General features: G+C 32.7%; 3 protein-coding genes and 1 long non-coding RNA gene across 4 annotated transcripts in view; 1 reads left to right on the plus strand and 3 right to left on the minus strand.

The window, feature by feature from the left end:
* LOC143205244 (uncharacterized) overlaps nucleotides 1-3703 on the minus strand; it is a 95742-nt gene extending 92039 nt beyond the window's left edge. Inside the window, exon 1 of the mRNA XM_076418417.1 lies at nucleotides 3616-3703. Within this exon, the coding sequence (XP_076274532.1) occupies nucleotides 3616-3637 (22 nt within the window). The 5' untranslated portion in view covers nucleotides 3638-3703. The remainder of the gene's footprint in view (nucleotides 1-3615) is intronic.
* Nucleotides 66-2014, minus strand: senju (UDP-galactose transporter senju). The gene is made up of 4 exons (XM_076418411.1): nucleotides 1376-2014; nucleotides 1205-1322; nucleotides 966-1152; nucleotides 66-814 (listed from the first exon to the last, which is right to left on the minus strand). The coding sequence occupies exons 1-4, from the start codon at nucleotides 1461-1463 to the stop codon at nucleotides 164-166; spliced, it is 1044 nt and encodes a 347-aa protein (XP_076274526.1). The 5' UTR covers nucleotides 1464-2014; the 3' UTR covers nucleotides 66-163.
* Nucleotides 1999-18558, plus strand: LOC143205237 (putative 4-coumarate--CoA ligase 1). Its single transcript, XM_076418407.1, has 9 exons — nucleotides 1999-2362; nucleotides 7930-8140; nucleotides 10754-10884; nucleotides 10949-11174; nucleotides 11234-11419; nucleotides 16232-16375; nucleotides 16440-16627; nucleotides 17165-17326; nucleotides 18045-18558. Exons 1-9 carry the CDS (start codon nucleotides 2150-2152, stop codon nucleotides 18330-18332), a joined length of 1749 nt encoding a protein of 582 aa, XP_076274522.1. The 5' UTR covers nucleotides 1999-2149; the 3' UTR covers nucleotides 18333-18558.
* On the minus strand, nucleotides 14685-15020 carry LOC143205245 (uncharacterized). The gene is made up of 2 exons (XR_013007785.1): nucleotides 14894-15020; nucleotides 14685-14853 (listed from the first exon to the last, which is right to left on the minus strand). It is a non-coding gene; the product is annotated as an uncharacterized LOC143205245 (long non-coding RNA).
* Nucleotides 18559-22507: the final 3949 nt, after the last annotated feature.

Consider the following 22507-nt stretch of genomic DNA (forward strand, 5'->3'; position numbering starts at 1 on the left):
TCTTTTTTTATTTAACAGAAACAATTGAATAGCAACATAAACACTTGATTAAAAAAAAAACACAATTTTGTTATATTAGATATAAATATATTAGATAACAAATCAATAAATACTGGCTAGAATATTATCACAAACATTTTTGTTTAGATAGAACAAAACTGTGTCACACTTCCTCCATCTGTAAAAGTTCTTCTTTATCGTCATGCTCAGAGTGTTTAGGATGATTGGAGACCGGATTTTTGGAATAGAGATATGTAGCATACAGAACAATCGCTATTGATAGTATTGTATTTAAATGTATGGGTATGGCAAAGAAGATATAGCACAAAATAGCGGTCAGGACTAGTTCTAAAGCACTAGCAAAATTTTTTAAAATAGAATTAAGCATTTTCAAGAAAAAACTGGTGACAATTCCAACTGATGCATTGTTGATCATGACTAGTACAACTTTAAACTGAAAAGTTTTCGCTAAATTCTCATACTGGAGAACTTCAGACACCGAACCATCGAGACATAAGAGAGCGACATTACATATAATGGAGTCCAGATACATGAAGACATTTTGAATGAAAACATTCACATCATTGCCTTGGTTCTTCAGTAGATACTCATTGTAAACACCCGCAAAACATGAGCAAAATATCTGGACAAAAATGAAGATTGTGTTAATACTGAATATAAATGATCCAGAATTTGAATCCGCTTCCACTTTTTGGCTGTCCTGGCTGAAATTCATTTGTTTCACCATGCAACCAATTGTTAATATGATTAGAGATAACCATTGTTTCTTACTTAATATCTTACCAAAAATAACCTAAAACAATATTCAATTTAATGTATTCATAAATAATATTGTTTAACACTAATTAAGACTTTAAAATATTCAGATATTATAAATGTAAATATTATTCTAATCTATTTTTTTAAAAAGATATGTATAGTTAATTATAACTGTTAATAAATACCTGAAATAATATTCCTGTAACTACTACACGTAATTGCAATAAAAGGTAGTAGGTTGTTGGGTCAAAATGTGACAAATTTAAAAATGACAAATTATTGTAAAGACAATATAAAGCAGCTGGGACAAAATATAACAGTAACACTTTCTTGTGTAAAATAATTTCTCTCACTAATTCACTGGGTTTGTTCCTAAAAAATATTTCACATTCATATAAGATTCAATATCTCAAATGTAGCTTACTCTCGACAATAAAGCAACGTTGAAATAATTAATTTAAATATCTCTGTGCATAAAACTACTGTAACTATATTATAATCATATTTGTTATTAGAGTCCTGAGTAGCAGTTACTAAAAGTCCTATTAAAAAAGGGCAGATATAAGGTACGCTAATTGGGTAAATTTAAACTCACCTTGATTTACAAAAAGCAAAATATAAACCACGAAAACAATCTGACTTAATCTAGAAGGAAACAATTCTTGCCATGAGTAAATATTCATGATTGGTATAATCGGCGGTTGATGAGTGCGTTGCCTGTATATTGCATACTGATGGCTAGTGAAAAAATATCATTATCGCCTACGATATTTCATGCAGTAGATATTAAAAAAACACTATTTTCCACTTCACAATTTCAGTATGTTTGTATAACCGATAAAAAGTTAACCTAATCTTCAATGGAATTGTATCTTTTGCTTAGGCAACTCTATATACATAACTGATCAAATAAAAAAGGTTGCATAATATACATGGTATAGTTCTAAAAATAAAACAAGGAATTACAGTTTAAAAATAGGCAACTTAACATTTGATTTTTGAATGAGATAATTTTGGAGGCACGATTTCAGCGCAAACAACCGCGATTCAAGTGCGTGTTGTTTTTGCACGAAGCAAGTAATTGTACATGGAGTTTTGTTGATAAACAGACGCACAAAAAATGCCGATTCAATAGATGACTTTAACAAAGGCCCTTATCAAATATCTTGTCGTCTTTCGCCAAATAATAAACAGATTAAGCTATTCATAAAAACAAGCAATAACACACGGACTTTGACACCGTGATCGACTATACCGCTCAGTCCCGCAAAGGTAGTTCGGAGCGTAGCTGGGGCGATCTTGACTGATAAAGAATATATAGTGACCGGATATGCCGAGCCAGTAAACTTGATTGGCGAGTCGCGGCGAAATGTTTTCGCGCGTAGCTAGAAAAATCCTTATACAAGAACGATGCCGGAGTTCGAAACACTTTCTCAACAGGAGAGGCTTCTCGTCCAGTTGCCGAAGAGATAAGCAGGAGGGACGCATCCTGAAGGGTCCCGGTAACATCGAACTACCGAAAACCACCATTCCCGATTTCGTGTTCTCTCATTGCGAAAAGTTTCCCGATCTAGTCTGCTCAGTAAGTAAATATCTGACGTCTGTCACTAGAATGTAGTTTAAGGCCTAAGTTATTCACGGCCAACTTGTTTTTTGTTTATTTCGGGATGCCGTTATTTCGAACAATAATGGGTGATAAAAATATAACCACTAAATATACTACATTGTTTATTTAGATTTATTTTAAAAAATCCTGAATGTCGTTCGTTTGTCCCTAAATACTCTGTTGGCATTTTTGACGTTTCCAATAATTTGTAAATGTGGGAGTTTTATAATAAAATGGCAATAACAATATTTATTGTTTTCGGGTAGCGATATTAATATAAAGTTTATCGTTTTTTTTTGTTTGTAAATCCGAATTGCTAATATAAAACATAAAAAGGGTTGGTCTAGATTTTGTTTTGATATTCATTCAAGTTTTTTAATAGGCAGTTTTAGTTGTTGGCAGAATTATCTTTGGTTCGAATTATGTTATACTGACAAACTAATTAAGATGCAATTTAAAATCTATTTTAATAAAGATTATCGTAGCCAGATATAAATAACTAATGATGATTATAAAAATATCATAACGATTTTTTTTTTCATTTCGAATGGTGCGATTTGAACTTTTGGACCTACGCACTTAACCTGCACTCTGAGGATATGATAAAAACATAGTTATTTAGTCGTTGTGTTTGAATTTCAACATAATCCCGATATCAGCCATTATCAGCTTTCAGGCAATATAATCCTATAACAAACAACAAAGAAATTATCAACAAATCATGATGTTCAAGGGATTGTTCTTGCTTACTTTTATATATGTTTTCTGAAATTTTGGTACTAAATTTTCCACTTCCACATAAAATCTTATTAATAACAGCGTCGACAGATTGAGAAAAAAATTCGTCCACAATAAAAACAACTAAATATAGAAATATCGTATTTTATCCAACAAGATGTAATTGGTTTTAACGACTTGGTAAACATATTCGTTGGTTGGTTATGATGTAACATAATAACCGACTTGAAAGACTAATTTCTTTCCTGCCTGTGTGCAGGATGGTACGTTAGTCTGTCATTCGGAATTGTTTTTGTTTACAGTGATTTGTTCCGTGTTGTCATCGACGGCTATTTATTGAGTTCATAATTATTGAGACTGAATAAATGAGTTAATTGAGTCAAATTCTAGACAACTTGAGTCTTTCCTCACTTTGCGTGTGTCGTTTACTTCAAGGTCAAAGACTTTAAGGCGTTGATTATCACATATTCTTTGGTCGAGTGTAAACATACCTTGACCTTTTACGAGGTTCATTGTATTTATTGGCTAGACTATGTAGACTGGGTCCTTCCGCCTTGGTAGAAATAGAGTATCCCACTGCAAAAGAACAAATAACGGAAACATTACGCTTACGACCATTGATAGTGCTTATGGAATTAACAAATATAAGTTTTAAAAGTTAGGTTATTATCTAGTTTTCTTCTTATTTTCTTTAAATTAATATTTTTGATAAAATGACGTTCTTTTGATAACGTTCTAGTTCTGGAGAATTTGCAAATAATTTGCAATGTTGCCAGTTGTTGCAAATTATACATATATATGAAGAATATAATATAAATAATTCTACTACTAATATGTTAATACTAATAATTCAGTTGAGAGTCAAGTTTTTGGGTACTTTTGGGCAGAAATGTAATATAAGGAAACTTTTATAAACATCTTTGATGTTTCATGTCATAAAATAATTTTGAAATAAAAAAGAGGAAAAGGAATTATTTACCAATAAATAAATAATACAATAACATACCAAAGTTATAGTTCATGTAAATTATTCGTATACTTGAAAAATATGATACATATTAGCGGAATTAATCTAAAATCTCACTTGAAAATCAAGCTCAAATTTAACCAAGTTTACTATTTATTATTTTAAGTTTATATATTATGTCGAAGTTATTTAACCTTTTATAAACATATTTAACTTTAAAATAAAAAATAGAAAATAAAACAATATGTAACGTAACAAAGAAACGAGCCAAACTTCAAATGTTTGACTATAGTCTATCTAAAGAAGTCAGAATAGTAATAAGCAGCGATGTGAAATTTATCAAAACAAAAGGAAAGCGTTAGGGCAACATATGCCGGTTTTGTAACCTGTGGTTGTTATAACTAATATTTTGAAGAATTTTGCATACATTTGACAATCGAAAGACTTTTGTAGGCTCATTCGTTTACATGTTCGAACATTTTATATTCTAAAACGAATTTACAAATTGCGGCAGGAAATACATTAAACATGTCGATGACGTAAGTTCACTGCTTCTTTGGATAGACTATAATAAATAGAAGAATATGATCAAGGAGTTGTGATTTTGATGAGATATACTCACATATCTGTTCAGATTAAAAGCGCTATAGATCTTTTTTGGCAATATTCACAATACAACAACAGTACAATAACAAATAAACTACAAACAACAAAATTCCCAACCTTACCAAATAGAGCTCCTATCATTACCAGGATCATATCCAAAATGGCTATTGTAGTTCATTGGATTCTACCTCTCGATTGCTTTTAAATGACAACGTTGCAAGATCAGGCGGAAATTACCGAAATTTACCGAATACTGGTTGGGATTCTCCAGAAATATCCACTACTTTTTGATAAGATAGCGTTTTTTTGCAGTCACTTTTATGACATTTGACGTTTTTTCAAAATACTGTCTTTTGTTATTGACTGAATGAGCTGAAGTAATTCTACTTTTCGGCAACGAAATAAGAACAAAGTAAAATTTTACGATCTCTTCGCAGTTTTCTGAGACGTGTACTGTCATATGTGATGTTTAGATGTCATATAGCCCGTCGAATAAAACAGCCAACGCACGTCATATAGTCTATTCAAAGTTTTTTTAGTAATGCGTAATGGACCTTTGTGACGTCGAACTATTGCAATGTTGCCGCGTTAACTCTGAGTTTTAGTTCAGTTTGGCTTTGACATACAAAAAAATTCTAATCTAAATAAAGTAATTGAACAAAAGTGTTATCGAATATAATTTATTTTAACATTATAGTATATCTAAAAACTACAGTTAATCATACAGCCACAATAATTTATAGGTAAGGGTTAAAACCTCTTGTCACTATTGCTTTCAAGAAATTTTCATACATCTGACAGCCGGCGGTGGTCTGGTTGTCAGGTGTGCGCTAAATTATTCAAAATATTAGTTATAATTATTACAGGTTATAAACCGGCAAACATTATTTAAGCCCTTTGATTATTTTGATAAATTTTCACTCGCTCCGTAATATATCATATTACTTTGTTTGAAAATGCCGAAAACAACGGATATTCAGGGTCACAAACTGATTGCGGCTTTAATAGGTTATTTCGAAAAGGAACGAGATAATGGAAGCCCCCTTTTGCCGGTAAATTCCGTTAAAGAGGTAATATAAATAATATAAGACCCTACAATTTTATTGAAAATGTTTTTAGCGGGTTGCTTTTTTTTTATTACTCTTCGTGAGTCCACAATCTGCCCTATTGGCAATAAGTATTTCTTCTGTTTATATTATATATACATGGCATGTAGAAAATCACTTCATTAATCTTCATCTTCTGTATAAAATATTATCTTAATTAATTAGTCTTATTCTAATGCTTATTCTAAACTCTACATATGTCCAGTAATCAGATCAGGTGGTGTTAAACGTTTTAGTCTACGCATTTCACTATCACGTCGCATATTTAGCTGATTAGCGAGTACATTGGGATGCACTGACACTTTTTCGAAGTACTTCACACAAACACGTTGGATTACACTCGTTATAGGTTCTAGAGGAATATCGCGTTGTATCACTTTATTTGAAATATAGTACGGAGCATCAACAATGGCACGCAACACCTTATTTTGGAACCGTTGAATGATGGATATATTAGATTTGCTAGCGGTACCCCATAGTTGAATTCCATATGTCCAAATGGGCTTGAGTATAGACTCATACAGCAATACCTTGTTATCTAATGATAACTTGGATTTGCGCCTAATGAGCCAATACATTTGATATAATTTTAGTCCCAGTTGTTTCCGTTTAGAGAGTATGTGCTTCTTCCAGGTCAGGCGTCGATCTAAATGCATACCAAGATATTTAACATGCTCTGCTTGGGGGAGTTGACGATGATTGTTGTTCACTGGTGGACATGTTCTTCTACGCAGGGTAAACGTTATATGCGTGGATTTTGATTCATTGGCTTTAATGCGCCATGTCTTCAGCCATAATTGTTGCTGCCGGGCTAAATATTAGTGTGGGTACTGTGAATAACATGGCTTACCAAATGAAGAATAATACGTTAGAATCACCCAAGAACAACTAGTCTACATACAAAGTGTGTGACGAATCTTGACCATCTTGATATTATATGAACTTGAAATATACGAACTGTATAAGAGCAGTAAAGTACACAAACTATTTTATCCATATAAACATAATTTAATAACATTATTTTAGAGAAAATTGTCTGGCTGAAAAGTATACCTAAACGCATTAAGGACGTGCAGCTTTTTGAGGGTTGTAAGATATCCTACTATACACTCTTTCAAGGCATAAGGTTTAAATGGTGTAAAGAGTTTAATTTAGTAAAGTAAAGTTTAATCGGTGAGGTTTAATAGAACTTCCAGACATTACCTTAAAAAGAATAAAATTTTTAAGGCATAAAATATGACCAAGGGAGATAAACTATTTGAATTTGTGTATCTTGATGAAACTTATTTGAATATTTCAAAATGGTTAATTGTGGCACTCTTGGCAAGACAGTAACAAAAAAAGTGTGAAGACATCAAAAATTGATGGAAAAAGGTAAAAGTTACAATATCATTGGATTATGTTTTTTTGGTCATTATATTTATTAATAATTAATTGCATATATATTGTTCGTCGAGAAGGATATTCCATCAAAAACTGTTTGGATATATGGAAGGAAGCATTGTAAACCATTGAACACCTTCCGTTTGGATGGACTCCATAAGACATACAGAGAGATGAGACATACATTAATAAATGGTGGAATCGTGAACATGTTTTACACCGATTAGAAATTAACAGTTTAGTGATTGAATTGGACAATGAGTGTGAAAGTGAAAGTGACTGAAGGAAACTTTCAGGATATGTGATAATGCTGGAAATTCCTGAGGCAGAGTGATGAGAGTGAAAACAACTAAATATATGCAGATAATATGTAAAAAAAAAACAAATCTAACCTACAAACTATTGTACCTGTGTTATTTAATAATATATGTATTAGATGTACTAGAATGTTAAAATAAATTACATTTGATAACATTTTTGTTCAATTATTTTATTTAAATTAAAATTTTCTTGTATATCAAAGTCAAACTGACCTAAAACTCAGAGTTGATGCGGCAACATTGTAATATTTCGACGTCACAAATATCCATTACGCATTATTAAAAAAACTTTGAATAGACTATACTTACAATTACGATGCGGTAAGGAAGTAATTGCGTTTGTATATTTTATTTGTGAAAGTTAAACCGTTATTAAGACTTTCAAATAAAATTAATATATAATTCATTTGTCGTTATTTATAGGAATGTCCCATAACGAAGAAAAAGTATACATTCCGTCAGGTACGCGACAGAAGCAAGAACCTGGGCAAGGTTCTGAGGAAGAAGTTCGGACTGAATAGAGGCGACGCCGTCTTAATTTTCCTGCCGAATCTACCGGAATTCCAAATCGCTAGCTTGGGTTGTATGACGGCCGGTTTAGTGGTCTCCACGGCCAACTGTTTATATACCGCAGGTAAAAAGACCCATGAACATAACTTCAGGGATATTTGCGTCATCGTGCAACTGATGAAATGTTATAGAGATCGAGAATTCTAGATATATCGAGTATACAGTGTTTTGTTATCCGAAAATCAAACGATTCGAAAGCATTCAATTTATTTACTAAATATTTGTTTTAGATCATCACAATTGAACTTTGGCTCAGTGAACCTACTTAATACTCACTTAACACTCACACGCATACTCGTAGATCAAAAATCGTAAATGATAAGATGAACATATCTTACTTAACTTTATATTTAATGATATTGATCTTTAACTGATTCAAAAATCAACTTTCTTTTTTTTAATATCAATAAAGTTCAAATGTTTCCCTGTTACTTAATCCCTATTGACTTTACAAACATTTACCTAACCATATGTTATGCATAGGTGTTGCATATATTTCCATATGTGTTTACTAAAAAGAACTAATTATATAGTGTCCCAAAAATTATTATTAGATAAAATTTTTGAGCGTTTTTGCCAATATAGTGGTAATTTTCAACAAACATAGCCGACAAATTATTAACACAAATAAGGTATCGCCTCATAATGCAGGTATTTTAATATATACCCTTTTGCATTTGCAACGTTGCCAGTTATTGTAAATTATACGTGCATTTGAAGAATAAAATATAAATTAATTAAATTATCTCGAATTCACAAATTAACCTCATTACTCAACCTTAACCTATTTTATTGATTATATGACGAAATTATTAACCTTACAAAACAGAACCTCTTACCAGTATCAAGAGATCAAGAAGATAAAATATACTCTCTTTATAGTTTTTGAAATAATATTTATGGTCTTGAAATTGAATTCAAAAAAGGGAAGGAAAAAATAATGAATACTATTATAACTAATAATACATAACATGCAATTTATAATTTAATTTTTAACGAAGTAGAATTACTTTTTTATTTGAATGTTCTGTGGATCTGTAGAAAGGAATGGAATGGATTAATACCCCACAAATGTTTTTTTGTATTTTAATGTACTAATTGCTATTTTTAAATAATATACTATAATAAATATAGACAATACAATAGAAGTTAAACAAAAATTAAAGATATACGATAACCATAAATACTATATAAAAATTTAACATATACCTAATCATAGAAAAAAAACTAATCTATAACATAATTAAAATGATCTGAATGAAATAATATAAATGCTTTATTTACTATTGAAAATGGTTTAACAAAAATCGAGAGAGTAATTGAAATATTACCTATTATTGTCATTTATTTATCATTCACCATTTTAATCTTTTTACGCTATTACATCAACAATCGTGAAAAATAACGTTCCAATATACTGGTATATTAATATGCAATATGTTGTTATTTACAAGCAAATTACCAAAAAAATCATAAAACTATGTATTATTATTACTTACTATTATATTACATATAAATCTATATATTCACAAATTGGGTACATTTTTGTCAAGGTCGCGACTAGGACGACAGAACCAGAATGTAAAAAATCAATCGTATGAAACAAGTAGAAGCAAAAATAGTAACTAAAAGTACGACTGAAACAGTCGATAGTAAATAGTAACAAAATCAGTCGGACCGAAAATACGGACTGAAAACAGTCGACTGAAACAATCACTGGTAAAAGGTAGTAAAATCAGTCGAACCAAAAATAGCGACTGAAACAGTCGATAGTAAGAAGTAGTCAATTACTAATCTGTCGATAGTCAATTTCAGTCGTTGCCAACACAAAATTCGTGTAGTAAAGAGGTTAAATAAGGTTTTTGTTTAATTTTATTTAGTTATTACAACGATTATTATGTACTTATTTTATTTTCAAACGTTTTATTATTTTTTTAAATTTTAGTGAATTCCTTATTTATTTTTTGAAGTCCGTTCATTGTTTTTGTTAAATATATTTTATTTTAAAAATATTATATCAACGGTGAAAACACATTGTTCTCTCGTTTAGTATTCCTGTTTTGCTAACCCTAAATTATCAGATGTCAGGTGTCAACAGACCTTATGCAACGTGCTTGTCATTCAATTGATGACACAACCTTTGGGACAGTCTTACCATCAAAATCCATTAAGGAGTTTTTGTTTTATATTTAATCGTTCAAAAAAAAACACATAATTATAAGTTGTTTTGCAAACATAGTGGGTTATTTTGAATGCATATTCATATAGGGAACACAACAGGTCATTTTAATTAATGCTTTTTACGCAATTTCGTTATTATTTCCATGATCGATGATTATCGGATTTTTTTCGAAAATCTTTAATTAATATTTACCTAATTGTTTTTTTTTTCGTGAAATTATATCTCGAAAAAAATATATGTTTATGATCTGATTATACGTCGAGTGTATGGACTTTATTACATCTTAAACGTTTTATTTATATCCGCACATTTGATAAAGTTTTATTTTTATAGCGCTCAACAAGCTTGAATAGTTCCAAAAATTTCCTACAATTGAAATGATTGATTGAATGACGAACCTATTTTCTTCTTCTTTTTTTTACTTGTTCTTAATTATCTGACAGTGACAGTAGTCATTTGTTTATTATATATTAATGGTGGTTTGATTTTTTTTAGATGAGATTTCAAGACAGATTGTCGATTCATCATCCAAGCTTATAATAACCACCGTCGAGTCGTATGAAGTAGCAAGAAAATCCGTGGAAAAAGCTCAGAAAAAAATACCAATTATCTGTATAAGAACACGGGTACTTATGTTTATTATTTTGATCAACAGTCGAGATTAACCAGTTATATTCTATTTCTCGCCAGCAAGACCAATTATTGCCACGCGATGCTATCGATTTCGAGGAAGTATCAACCACTGTTCTGGACATTCCCGATTTGGAACCGTCAGATCCTGAAGATGTCGCCGTTTTGCCATATTCCAGCGGAACCACCGGTCTACCGAAGGGAGTCCGCCTTTCTCATCACAACATAGTGTCGAATTTAATGCAAATGAATGATTCGTACTCGAAATTGATTAGAAATGTTGAAGGTGAGCTTTGTGGTGATTGTTAAGTTAAAATATGATATTGTTTGTGTTTGAAATCGTAGGGAATGAACAAGATGTCACCTTGGCGGTGTTACCAATGTTCCATATTTACGGTTTTACAATAACGACTTTGTTTATGATGATAAAGGGATCCAAAGTTCTTCCGTTACAGAGGTTTTCTCCAGACACTTATATACAATCCCTGAAGGAATATAATGTGGATTATTTATTCCTGGCCCCTCCTTTAGGTAAGTTCAGTGATCAGTTTTGCTTCTTTTGTTTTAATTAAATAATTTTATAGTTTCTTAAAAAAAACTAAGAGTAGTAATAACGACAAGAGTCTAATTCTAGAGAACCATAGCATGCGCGCAAGGATTTTAATTTGCAACGTTGTCAGTTATTGCAAATTATACGTATACTTGAAGAATTAACTCAATATTCGTTGAAAATCAACATCATATTTTTTGGTACATACAAAATGCAATATAAGAACCTTCTATAAAGGTCTTTCATTTCATAAAACAATTTTGAAAGGAAAGAAGAAAGAATAGAAATACGTAATTATTTATCAATATATAAACATTACAATAAGAAACAAAATTTACAGTTTTTATAAATTATTTGCAAAGTCTCACTTGAAACTCAAGTTCAAATTTTTAAGTTAATTTTAATTTAATGTTTAACTGCTCAATTGAAAAGTCCCCGGTCTACCATTTTCTTGACAAAAGTTTTTTTATTTAACATAATTCCCTTCAAGGGTGACATGAATTGTTCTCAAATCTCAAAAGAATGCTCGCCAGGAAGAAATTTTCGTCGAATGAAGAGGTGATCGCCGATACTGAGGCCTATTGAAGAAAAGAACAAATCGTACTACAAAAATGGTATCAAAATGTTGGAGGGTCGCTATAATCAGGGTATCACCCTTGAAGGGAATTAAGTTGATAAAAAAAACTAATTTTACCAAAAAAATTTGTTTTACTATGGTAGCCCGGGAACTATTCAATTGACCTGCTAATATGTTTAATTAACTTTATGATATTCTTTGAACACTCACTTCTCCCTTTGACCTTTTTGATTTGACATTTCCCATTAACCTTTTTAACAATTTATCTAATCACAGTCAGCAGTGAACTGAGGATTTTTGTTTTAGGAAAGGACTCAATAGAACACGTAAAAATAAACAAATATATTTATTCTTTATACCCCATACGTTATATTTTATCTGACTAATAGCTATTTTGCATGCTAACTTAGTAGATTTATTTATAATATTTGATCATGATATTATTAACAGTTATTCATTGTTTAACCTTCAGTTTCTATGTTGGACGTTAAATAATATACTCCCACTGATAGTTTATTGAACAGAGAGACAAATATAACCATTATCTCCCTCTGTCTCTCGCTAATATGTTTGTTTATTTTGGGACGAGATAAATTACATGTTATAAAAAATATTCTCATGTTTTTTTTAATGTGATAGTGCTATAATTACATATGTTTAAATACTGAGAACCGGCAAAAGGAGTTTTAGAATTGTAGGAATGTTCGTCGGGTCGGTCAGTCGGTCGAAATGTGTGGCTGCCGCTGCGATTATTTGTCAGAACACTCACTACTATTTTTGGAAGGAATTTGCACGAGAACTGAAAACACTGGTTGAAGAAATACTGTTTATTTTAATATTAAATTATATATGTGTTCGACGGGAGAATTGACAGGATATTAGGTTAGGTAGAGGAAGTACGGTAGCGCTGTGGAAGTGGTACTATTACAAGGGGATGGAGAAAAGAAAAGAGAACGAGACGTCGTCGTGATGGTCTTTTATCGTCTGGAACTGCATGGTACCAATCCACCGGCGTTGCCAACCTTTGTACTTGCTGGTGGTGAATTCGTGGTGGCCTAAAGGGTCGTGGTGGTCGCCACAGTATTATCAGTTTTTGTTTTGGGATGAATTTAAACTATTCCTCCCTTTTGGTGGTACTGTTCCTAGTTTAAACCCTAGTTGGTTATCTATTAGCTATATGACTTAATTTTAAAGATATTTCGTCCATTTATTTCATAAAATAAAATAAACAGCTACAAATTTAGTATGGATTTCTATTGTTTTCTACGAGCTTACGCATATCTCAAGCAATATAATAATGCCGTGATAACAACCAGCTTGCAAAACTTTAAAAATTCAAGGTTTTTCAGAGCTGTTGAATTCTGCGAGCGCTTATCAATAATTGTGTGAAATTAAAGGTGATGAATGAAGAAGTGTTGAAATTACGTGGATGTAGTATTCTCCAGACCTGGCTACATTCGACTACCACCTTTTCGAATCTATGGGATACTCAGTCTGCAGAGCACGGGAAGGAGAAACTGTTTTTTTTTTGGGATGGCATCCATAAATTGTCTGAGAGACGAGTAAAATGAATATAATAAAATAGCCAATATCATAATGTGTTTTCTTTGGAAAAAAAAACAGGAAAGGAATTACCGACACATCTGGTATATGGTGAATCAATTTGATTTAAAATTTAGGATAAATGATGTGGCTCGGTGGATGGAGGCAAAACGAAATGAAACAGTGGTGTTTACATTATGTGACCGTTATTTATTGGCAATATAAAAAAAAGTGAAAAATACAAATGATAAAAAGGATGGCAGCGGTGTTACCTGGAGACGAGCCTTGGGCAGTCGATAGTGGCACGTCTAGACCAATCGAGGGTTCAGAACTGAATGACCGAAATACCCTTCAATAACATCCCAGATAAACGTCTCGGGGTTGCCGCCAGCTATTCGTTGTCGGGTTCTAGTTGGCGCTGCTGGCACCCCGCCCGTGTTCAACATCTGGGATTATATTTCTGGGTATTTTGTAGACCGTTATTCCACGATGTAAAATTCGACATGCCTCAAGATCGCTACAAACAAGAAAAAGATCGAAATTACTTAATTCCAACCCATTACATGACTCATGTCGACTTGTAGTTCGGTATTTGTGAGATTGTTCGCCCAATTATTTCAAATTACCACAAAAAGCTGTGAAAATATTTCGATTTCCAATATATTTTTAAACTGGAATGGTAATATATAAAAATTAATTAATTCTAAATAATCTAATTAACTCAATCTATTAACTAGAAGCAGATACAGAAGATTATAGAAATGATCGGTCTTGATATAGATAAACTCCATATAATAAAATCGTCTCCAGCTTCACATCATTACCCCCATAGATGTTTCCACCGATGCGCACAAAGAAATCCAACGGCCCATTGTAAGGAGAATTTTGATCTTGACATACTCAAAGGCCTGTTTGGTCATCTTCTTTCGTGATATTCAAGATGCTACAGTTATACACTATCTTAGTCTATTGAAAGTTTTTTTAGTAATGAGTAATGGATATTTGTGACGTCGAAACATCACAATGTTGCCGCATCAACTCTGAGTTTTAGTTCAGTTTGGCTTTGACATACAAAAAATAATTGATTGATTACATTCTAATCTAAATAAAATAATTGAACAAAAATGTTACAAATATAATTTATTTTAACATTATAGCATATCTAATGCATATATTATCGTAGCACTTAAAACTACAATTAAGAACACAGGTACAATAGTTTGTAGGTTAGCGTTTTTGTATGCAGTGGTATCCCTCTGTAGGCCTAATTAATCCACCTAATTAACAAATGTACATCTGCGAAATGTATTTTCCTTTCATTCAAGAGCATATTTACCTTTTTACCTTTAGTTCTTGTTTCCTTCTATTACATAAATCTTTCACGCCCTTCAATACCATTTTCTACAGTTATATTCAATTAACTATGTGCATACCTTTGGATGTCTCCACTCTCGTCACTCTGTCTCAGTAATTTCCAGCACTGCTGAGCATTATCAAATATCCTGACAGTTTCCTTCAGTCATTTTCACTTTCCGACTCACTATCCAATTCAATCACTAAACTGTTAATTCCTAATCTGTCTAAAACATGTTCACGATTCCATCATTTATCAATTACTTCCTCTGTATGTCTTATCGAGTTCATCCAAACCGAAGGTGTGATGGTTGACAATGCTTATTTCCACATATCCAAACAGTTTTTGATGGAATGTCCTTCTCAGCCAGCAATATATCTGCAATTATGTATTAATAAATATAATGACCAACTAAACCTAATCGATCTATCTGACCTGACCTATCCAAACTGAATTAAAACTCACAGTTGATGCGGCAACATTGCAATGTTTCGACGTCACAAATATCCATGACGCATTTCTAAAAAGAATTTGAATACACTATATGTCTATGCGTGCTCTATAAAAGACATTTAAGGTAAATTATATGGCTCGGTGAATGGCGGTAAAACGAAATGAAACAGTGGTGTTGGCACGTCTAAACCAAACGATGGTCGAATGATCGAAATATCCTTCAATAACTTCCCAGATAAATGTCTCGGGATTGCCAGCTATTCGTTATCGTGTTCTAGTTGTCGCTGCTGGTACCCCGCCCGCGTTCAACATCTGGGATTATATTTCTGGGTACTTTGTTGACCGTTATTCCACGATGTAAAATTCGACATGCCTCAAAGTCGCTACAGACTCATACCGAAAAGTGAGATAGGACTTCACTAGTTAATGCTAGTGAGGCTGCAATGTGAAGCTAGTTAGAAATGTACCCAAGTGCATTAATAACATCATCTGTTGTATATCATTTAAAATGTATTTGTAGGCCTAATATTTTTTAATATTCTTGTCCACGAAGCATAATTTAAAAGATATTTCAGAATTCTAATTAAATAAATCTACGTTTAAAGTTGCTAACTAACATAAAAGTGTTGAAACGGTTATATTTCAAATAAATCACATTAAACACCTAATATTTCAACACTCTGTCTTTCGCAAATGTGTTTGTTTATTTATCGGAACGTAAATATATCTGTCATTAAGAATGTTGTCGTATTTTACCTAATTATAGTGCTACAATCGTATAGGGGCATATTTTAAATACCGGAAAATAAATAATAGTGGAGTTTTAGTGTTGTCGACAACATTTTTTAACGTCTTTTATCGTTACAGTACTCTTTCTCACGCTACACCCCGATGTGTTACCTGAGTACCTCAAGAAACTAAGATTCGCCTTTAGCGGGGCGGCTCCTTTGGGTCCTTTGGACGAGGAGAAGTTTTTGGACAAAGTTGGTAGACACGTACTCTTGGTTCAAGGTATTGTCTTTCTTAATCGTACACGGTGTATCCTCTTAAACTCGGTAATTGGTAATTCTGGTAGCTTACGGTCTAACGGAGACTTCGCCGTTGGTGGCTGCAAACACTCGCTTCGTAGGCGAAGATCTGAGGGACGTCTCGCAGGGTTCCATAGGGCACGTTGTGGCAAACACTGAGGCGAAGATCGTGAAGCCGGGGGATCCCACGGCAACACCTTTGGGCGCTTTAGAGTCTGGGGAACTGTTAGTTCGGGTAAGTTATGAATTAGATTCGTACGACTATACAGGCATACGAAACAAATCTAAGAACTGTTGAGGTTTTCTGGCACAATCTTGACGTTTAGATATGGTAAATCTGATAATGAAATGAATCTAATTTAACCAATTTCGTCCAACCAGGTCTTCACTACATTGTCAAGTTTTATCTCGATCTCCAAGTTTGAAGGCGAAAATATGCAAAAGTCTGTAACATTAACAAAAATAAATATGAGAAAACCACCGAATATACCAATTACGTTAGGTCGTTTGACAATTGCATACTTTATGTCCAACTTTATTTCTATTGAAGCTTCTGATTTTAATATCCACCTCTTGTAACATCATCTGAAATATAGCGTCAAATAATTTTATTGCAACCACTCGTAATAATTAAAATTGTCAAGAAAAACCTCTGCAATACAATCCAATGGCTCAAGGCTTAACGGACGACACCGTATAATCCAAGAAACTATATTTTTAATAAAGATAATTGCTCTAGTTTGTCAGGCTATTAATTTATGCTTATATCTAGGGACCTCAGGTAATGCAGGGTTACCACAACAACCAGAAAGCCACCGACGAGATACTCCAGGACGGGTGGCTTAGGACTGGCGATTTGGCGCACTATAACGAGCGCGATTTCATATTCATCACCGACAGAGTCAAGGAATTAATTAAGGTGAAAGGTTTCCAGGTACAGTACTTTTTAATATCGATAACACTGTGTGACATTTTCTTTTGTTGCAAATAAAGCGGCTTTTTTTTATCAAATTCTACCTGCTGAATACAAAAACTTAAACGGATTTTTTGTAATCCGTACCATTTTAAAATTACGATAAATTTAAAGTACTATAAATAAGTAAAGAAAGTATGACAATTTTAAACCATATTTACTTATTTATATTATCAATTTTATAAAAAAAAATAGTATTATACATTTACAAATAGACAATGAATCAAAATAGCTCAGGTTTAATTGGTTAATAGAAAAAATTAGATATATTCTGAAATAAAATGACGAACTATTTACTTTTCCAGTGAACAGTTCATTACAAAATAGTAGTAATCTACCAACATTTTAGCATTCTATCTTCCTTGATAACGCTTTTTTATATGACTTATATCCTTGTGAAAGCGTTCCCCTTGTTGTCACTCACCATTCCAAGATTGGTCATTGTGAAGTAAAACAGCTTTTAAGCTTAAATAGTATTCCCACTATTTCCTTACTAATAATAACGTATTAAACAATAATATCTAATAGACAACGTTTTTAACAATGGAATAAGGAATTCAAAACACGTTCATCATATTTATGTTAGAAAAATTGTATCACACAGTGTAATTAACGCATAAAAAAACTAATCAAGTAAGCAGAACGTTGTTTCACCGTTAATCCGACGAAACGCTTGTAGGTGGCGCCAGCCGAGCTGGAGGAGTTACTCAGGGATCACCCGAAGGTGGCGGACGCGGCTGTGATAGGCATTCCGGACATGGTATCCGGAGAATTACCCCGAGCCTACATACAACTGAAAGAAAACACCAATACCGATGATATTAATCGCTTCCTCAACGATAAGGTGGCGAAATACAAAAGACTGGAGGGGGGCATAGAGTTCGTGAAGGAGATACCGAAGAATTCGGCGGGGAAGATTCTCAGGCGACAGCTGAAGGAACGTTACCTACAGGAACAACAGGCCTAACATCTATCTTTTAATTCTATTTGGGTAACGGTTTCAAAATACAGTATATTGCGTTGCCTAGCCTCGGGGAAAATGTCAAAGATAAGTTTAGGGATACTTTATATAGATAATATTGTTAATTGGGGAGTAACCTGGGGGTATTAACAATTTTAAAAAATTGAATCTGCTCAAAATATTTTTAAAATTTGTATTTACCATGTTTTTAATTAGAAAAAAATACATTAAACTATCTTGTTTTATTATCACCATTCCCTTTCTTCCCGTTTTTGGATATACTTCAAACGTACAATACTTATTTAACACAGTTTAATAACTTTTTGGTTTTAATAAATTCTCGTGTTTATTTAGTTGCCTGTCCTATCTGCTTACATTATTTCAAACAAATTTAATATATTAGGATAATTAAATAACATATTAATAAGATAAAATATACAGATATTTTTTCTATATATAAAAAATAAATTGATACTGTAGTTGAATGAATGCTTGTATATATATAAATTGTTAGTAATATATAGATGTGGAAAAAGTAATCAAAATAAATCGTTATTAAAATAACTTAATGGCAAATTCTTCTTTACTTGTTCTCTGTAACATTTTATGTTGGCTTTTTTTAATGAAAAGCCCCAATAGATGTTTTTATAAATAGGAATTGATGAAGCCAGTCAAATGTGCCTGTTTTTCTTTTCCAATTAATTACATATGATCCGTACTAAAGCAATTTTGGCTAAAGGGTTGGCTGTATAGTATTAAGCGCCAGAATTGATATTTCAAGTAAAAAATTTAACTCCTTCGCCATTTTTTATGTAATCACCGTATCCTCTTTTTAGTGTTACTTCTGTTAGCTTTGTTAGTTCTTTACAACCAATATATGTGCTATAATTTCAAACGGTATCTGGTAGTTCTGTTATGTGTTATTCTCTTTAACAATATCATGGGGTCACTTCAATATTTACTGATATTTTTGTTACAGAACATTCTTAATGCATAATTTTCATTTCATTGTTAGCTTCCATAAGAAAAAAGGATATATATTATGAATACATTGATTATATTTATTGAAAATTTGTATTTTATATTCTATTTATTTATGTTATTTGTATTTGTTTGCTATTTATTTTATTTGATTACTGGCACTTTTGATCTATTCAGTAGCAGCTTTAACAGGTCAATTGAAAAGTTCCCGGCCTACCATAGTAAAACACATTTTTTGGCAAAATTAGTTTTTTTTACTCAACATAATTCCCTTCAAGGGTGATACACCGATTATAGCGACCCTCCAACTTTTCAGCCTCAGTTTCTTCGATCACCTCTTCATTCGACGAAAAATTCTTTCGAAATTCAGCGAGCATTCTTTTGAGATCTGAGAACAGGAAATAGTCGCTGGGGGCCATATCTGGAGAATACGGTGGATGAGGAAACAATTCGAAGCCCAATTCATGGATTTTTGCCATAGTTTTCACTGACTTGTGACACGGTGCAATGTCTTGGTGAAGCAGCACTTTCTTGGTCTTTAAATGCGGCCGTTTTTGGGCGATTTCGTCCTTCAAACGGTCCAATAACGCTATGTAATAGCTGCTGTTGATGGTCCTTCCTTTTCCAAGGTAGTCAATGAAAATTATTCCATGCGCATCCCAAAATACAGACGCCAAAGCCTTGCCAGCCGACATTGCGTTTTCCCACGCTTTCGACTCGAATGACTGTCGATTGGAGTTCCGGGTGAAATGATGGAGCCATGTTTTATCCAGTGTCATATATCGGCGCAAAAACTTGGTTTTATTACGCGTGATAATCTTCAAAATCTGCTCCAAATCATCAACTCGTCTTTGTTTTTGGTCGTGAGCTCGCGTGGCACCCACTTTGCACAGAACTTTCTCATACCCAAATATTTGTGAATGATATGATGTACACATTCAGATTATATCTTTAGAGTGTCTGCTATTTTATTCAATTTCAATTTACGGTCATTTAAAATCATTTTGTGGATTTTTTAAATGTTTTCGTCGGTAATAACCTATTTTTGGCGTTCACTGCGTTCACCGTCTTCGGTGCTCATTTCACCACGTCTAAACTTAGCATACCAATCATTGATCAAGTAAGATCTTTCAATACGCGTTTGTGAGCCACTGTACATTCCTTCCAGATATGATTTTGAGGCTACTAACATTTTTGCCATTGTAGAGTGTTTTACAATGTTACACGTTGGTTGTTCGGTAGTTTGAAGATTTAATGGCAATTTTAATGCTGGATGAGCCGTACGGCATCCTTCTAATACGCTTTCGTCTTTAATCTAGCCGTTTCATGAGTTACCTTTCTTTGCTCCAACATCTGAAGGATCATATCTTTCTTATATATTCTTGGGCACGGCATTATTATTAATAGTAATACTCATACCAAGCAATTTTCAAAACAAATCACAGACAACTTTCGATCAATCGATTTGGCAGTTGTCATTTTGAGACAACATTTTGTATGGGAAAATATTTTGCTTTTATTTTAATTTTTCGTCAGTTTTCATATACTTTTATAGTTATACTGCTAATCGGAACGAAGACAAATCCAATAAATCAAGAACCATGAAAATCGGTCAAGCTGTTATCGAGTTATAAGTCTTTTATATAACACACATACGCTGAAAAGTCCCGGGCGTAACAAAGAAAATAATACGGTTTTTTGTTCAAATGTGGCTTTATTCATTAACATAGTCTCCATCAAAAGCCACACAATCATTCCAGCGCCGATCTAACATTTCCGGTTTGTTACGTTTAAACACTGCTCAGAATCATCAACACGTTCTTGTTTTTGGTCAACAGTGAGCAAACGCGGCACTCACTTTGAACAGAGCTTTCTCATAGTCAAATGCTCATGCAATATAAAACCAACACGTTCTTTTGATATCCTTACGATGTTAGCTAACTCACGAAACTTCACTTTTCGATCATTCAAAACGATTTTGTGGATTTTTTATGTTTTCTGCATCATTGATTTCTCTACGATCACGTTTGAGGTCCTCAAACAAACGTTTTATTGTTGTTTCTGATAAAGCCGCAGTCCTTATAACAATTTTCAAGCTCTTGCTTTACTTGAACGGTATTTATTGTCATCAAGAAGCAGTGTAAAATTAAAACACAAAATTGTTTTTGATCCATTGTTTTGAAAATAATAAAAGTAGTGTCACTCTTAGCACAATAACTCACAAACTTATGAGTAGAATATCATGAAATTTTAACAGCTTTCTTTAAGGATAGTACTATCTCAAAACGCGGCGAATGCAATAAAAGTAGCGTTATCTAAGTGTTAGGCTCGGGACTTCTCAGCCCATGTGATATTAAGAAAGAAAAATTACGTTTTATAGAAATGTGTAATTTGCTTTTTCTTCTGAATAAAATGGGTTGCGAGAATAAAAGACCATTCTAAGCAGATATAAACAATTTAATTTGAAAGCAATTACAAAGCTATATAAAAAGTATGCAACAGTCTAAATAAACTTTTCATATATATCACTTAATATATTTTTGACATATCTGGTAAGTTTAACAACGAATACCAACAGTGTGGGAACCGAAAGATCCTATTATCAATTAGATGAAAATAGTGATGATGATAAACCTCAAGCCATTTGACTAATTCAACTGATTCACAATATATAAATAACCGTGTCTTATTTTGTTTAGGGGTACTCTTGTATATCTTTATTTTTGGTCTTAATTGGAATCCTATGTATGTTGAGAACTTACGCGTACATAGAAACATGTAACATTATCCACTAATAAAGTTTAGTACGGCATGCTCACGATTTTATTTACGTCTTGGTTTAAATAATGTAATTGTTGATCACGCGTTGTCAGTTTCATCTTTTCGGGTCGGGAATTATCGGCACTTTTCGGTACTGCGCGTGAACAGAAACGTGCTCGGGCAAAGAAAAACGGAGAAAAAAAATAAAACTGACAATAAGGGTGCTCGGAACCTTAAAGTTACGTCTCCTCTTATCGATAGTTTTTTTTTGGAAAATTATCGGCTAAAACGCGCTCAGTCCAAAGGAAAAACAAACTAACGCGACCACATCGAGAAACAGCCGAACGAAACAAAAGACAGTCAGTCACGGTTCGCGCGAACGTTCGAAAACAAAAGAAAAACCCTCATTCATAAACAAAAATTGCACATAAACATATATG

Source organism: Rhynchophorus ferrugineus, unplaced genomic scaffold, assembly GCF_030347505.1.
Source record: "Rhynchophorus ferrugineus isolate W39M unplaced genomic scaffold, kcgeb_rfMv2 rfM11, whole genome shotgun sequence".
Classification (NCBI taxonomy): Eukaryota; Metazoa; Arthropoda; class Insecta; order Coleoptera; family Curculionidae; genus Rhynchophorus; species Rhynchophorus ferrugineus.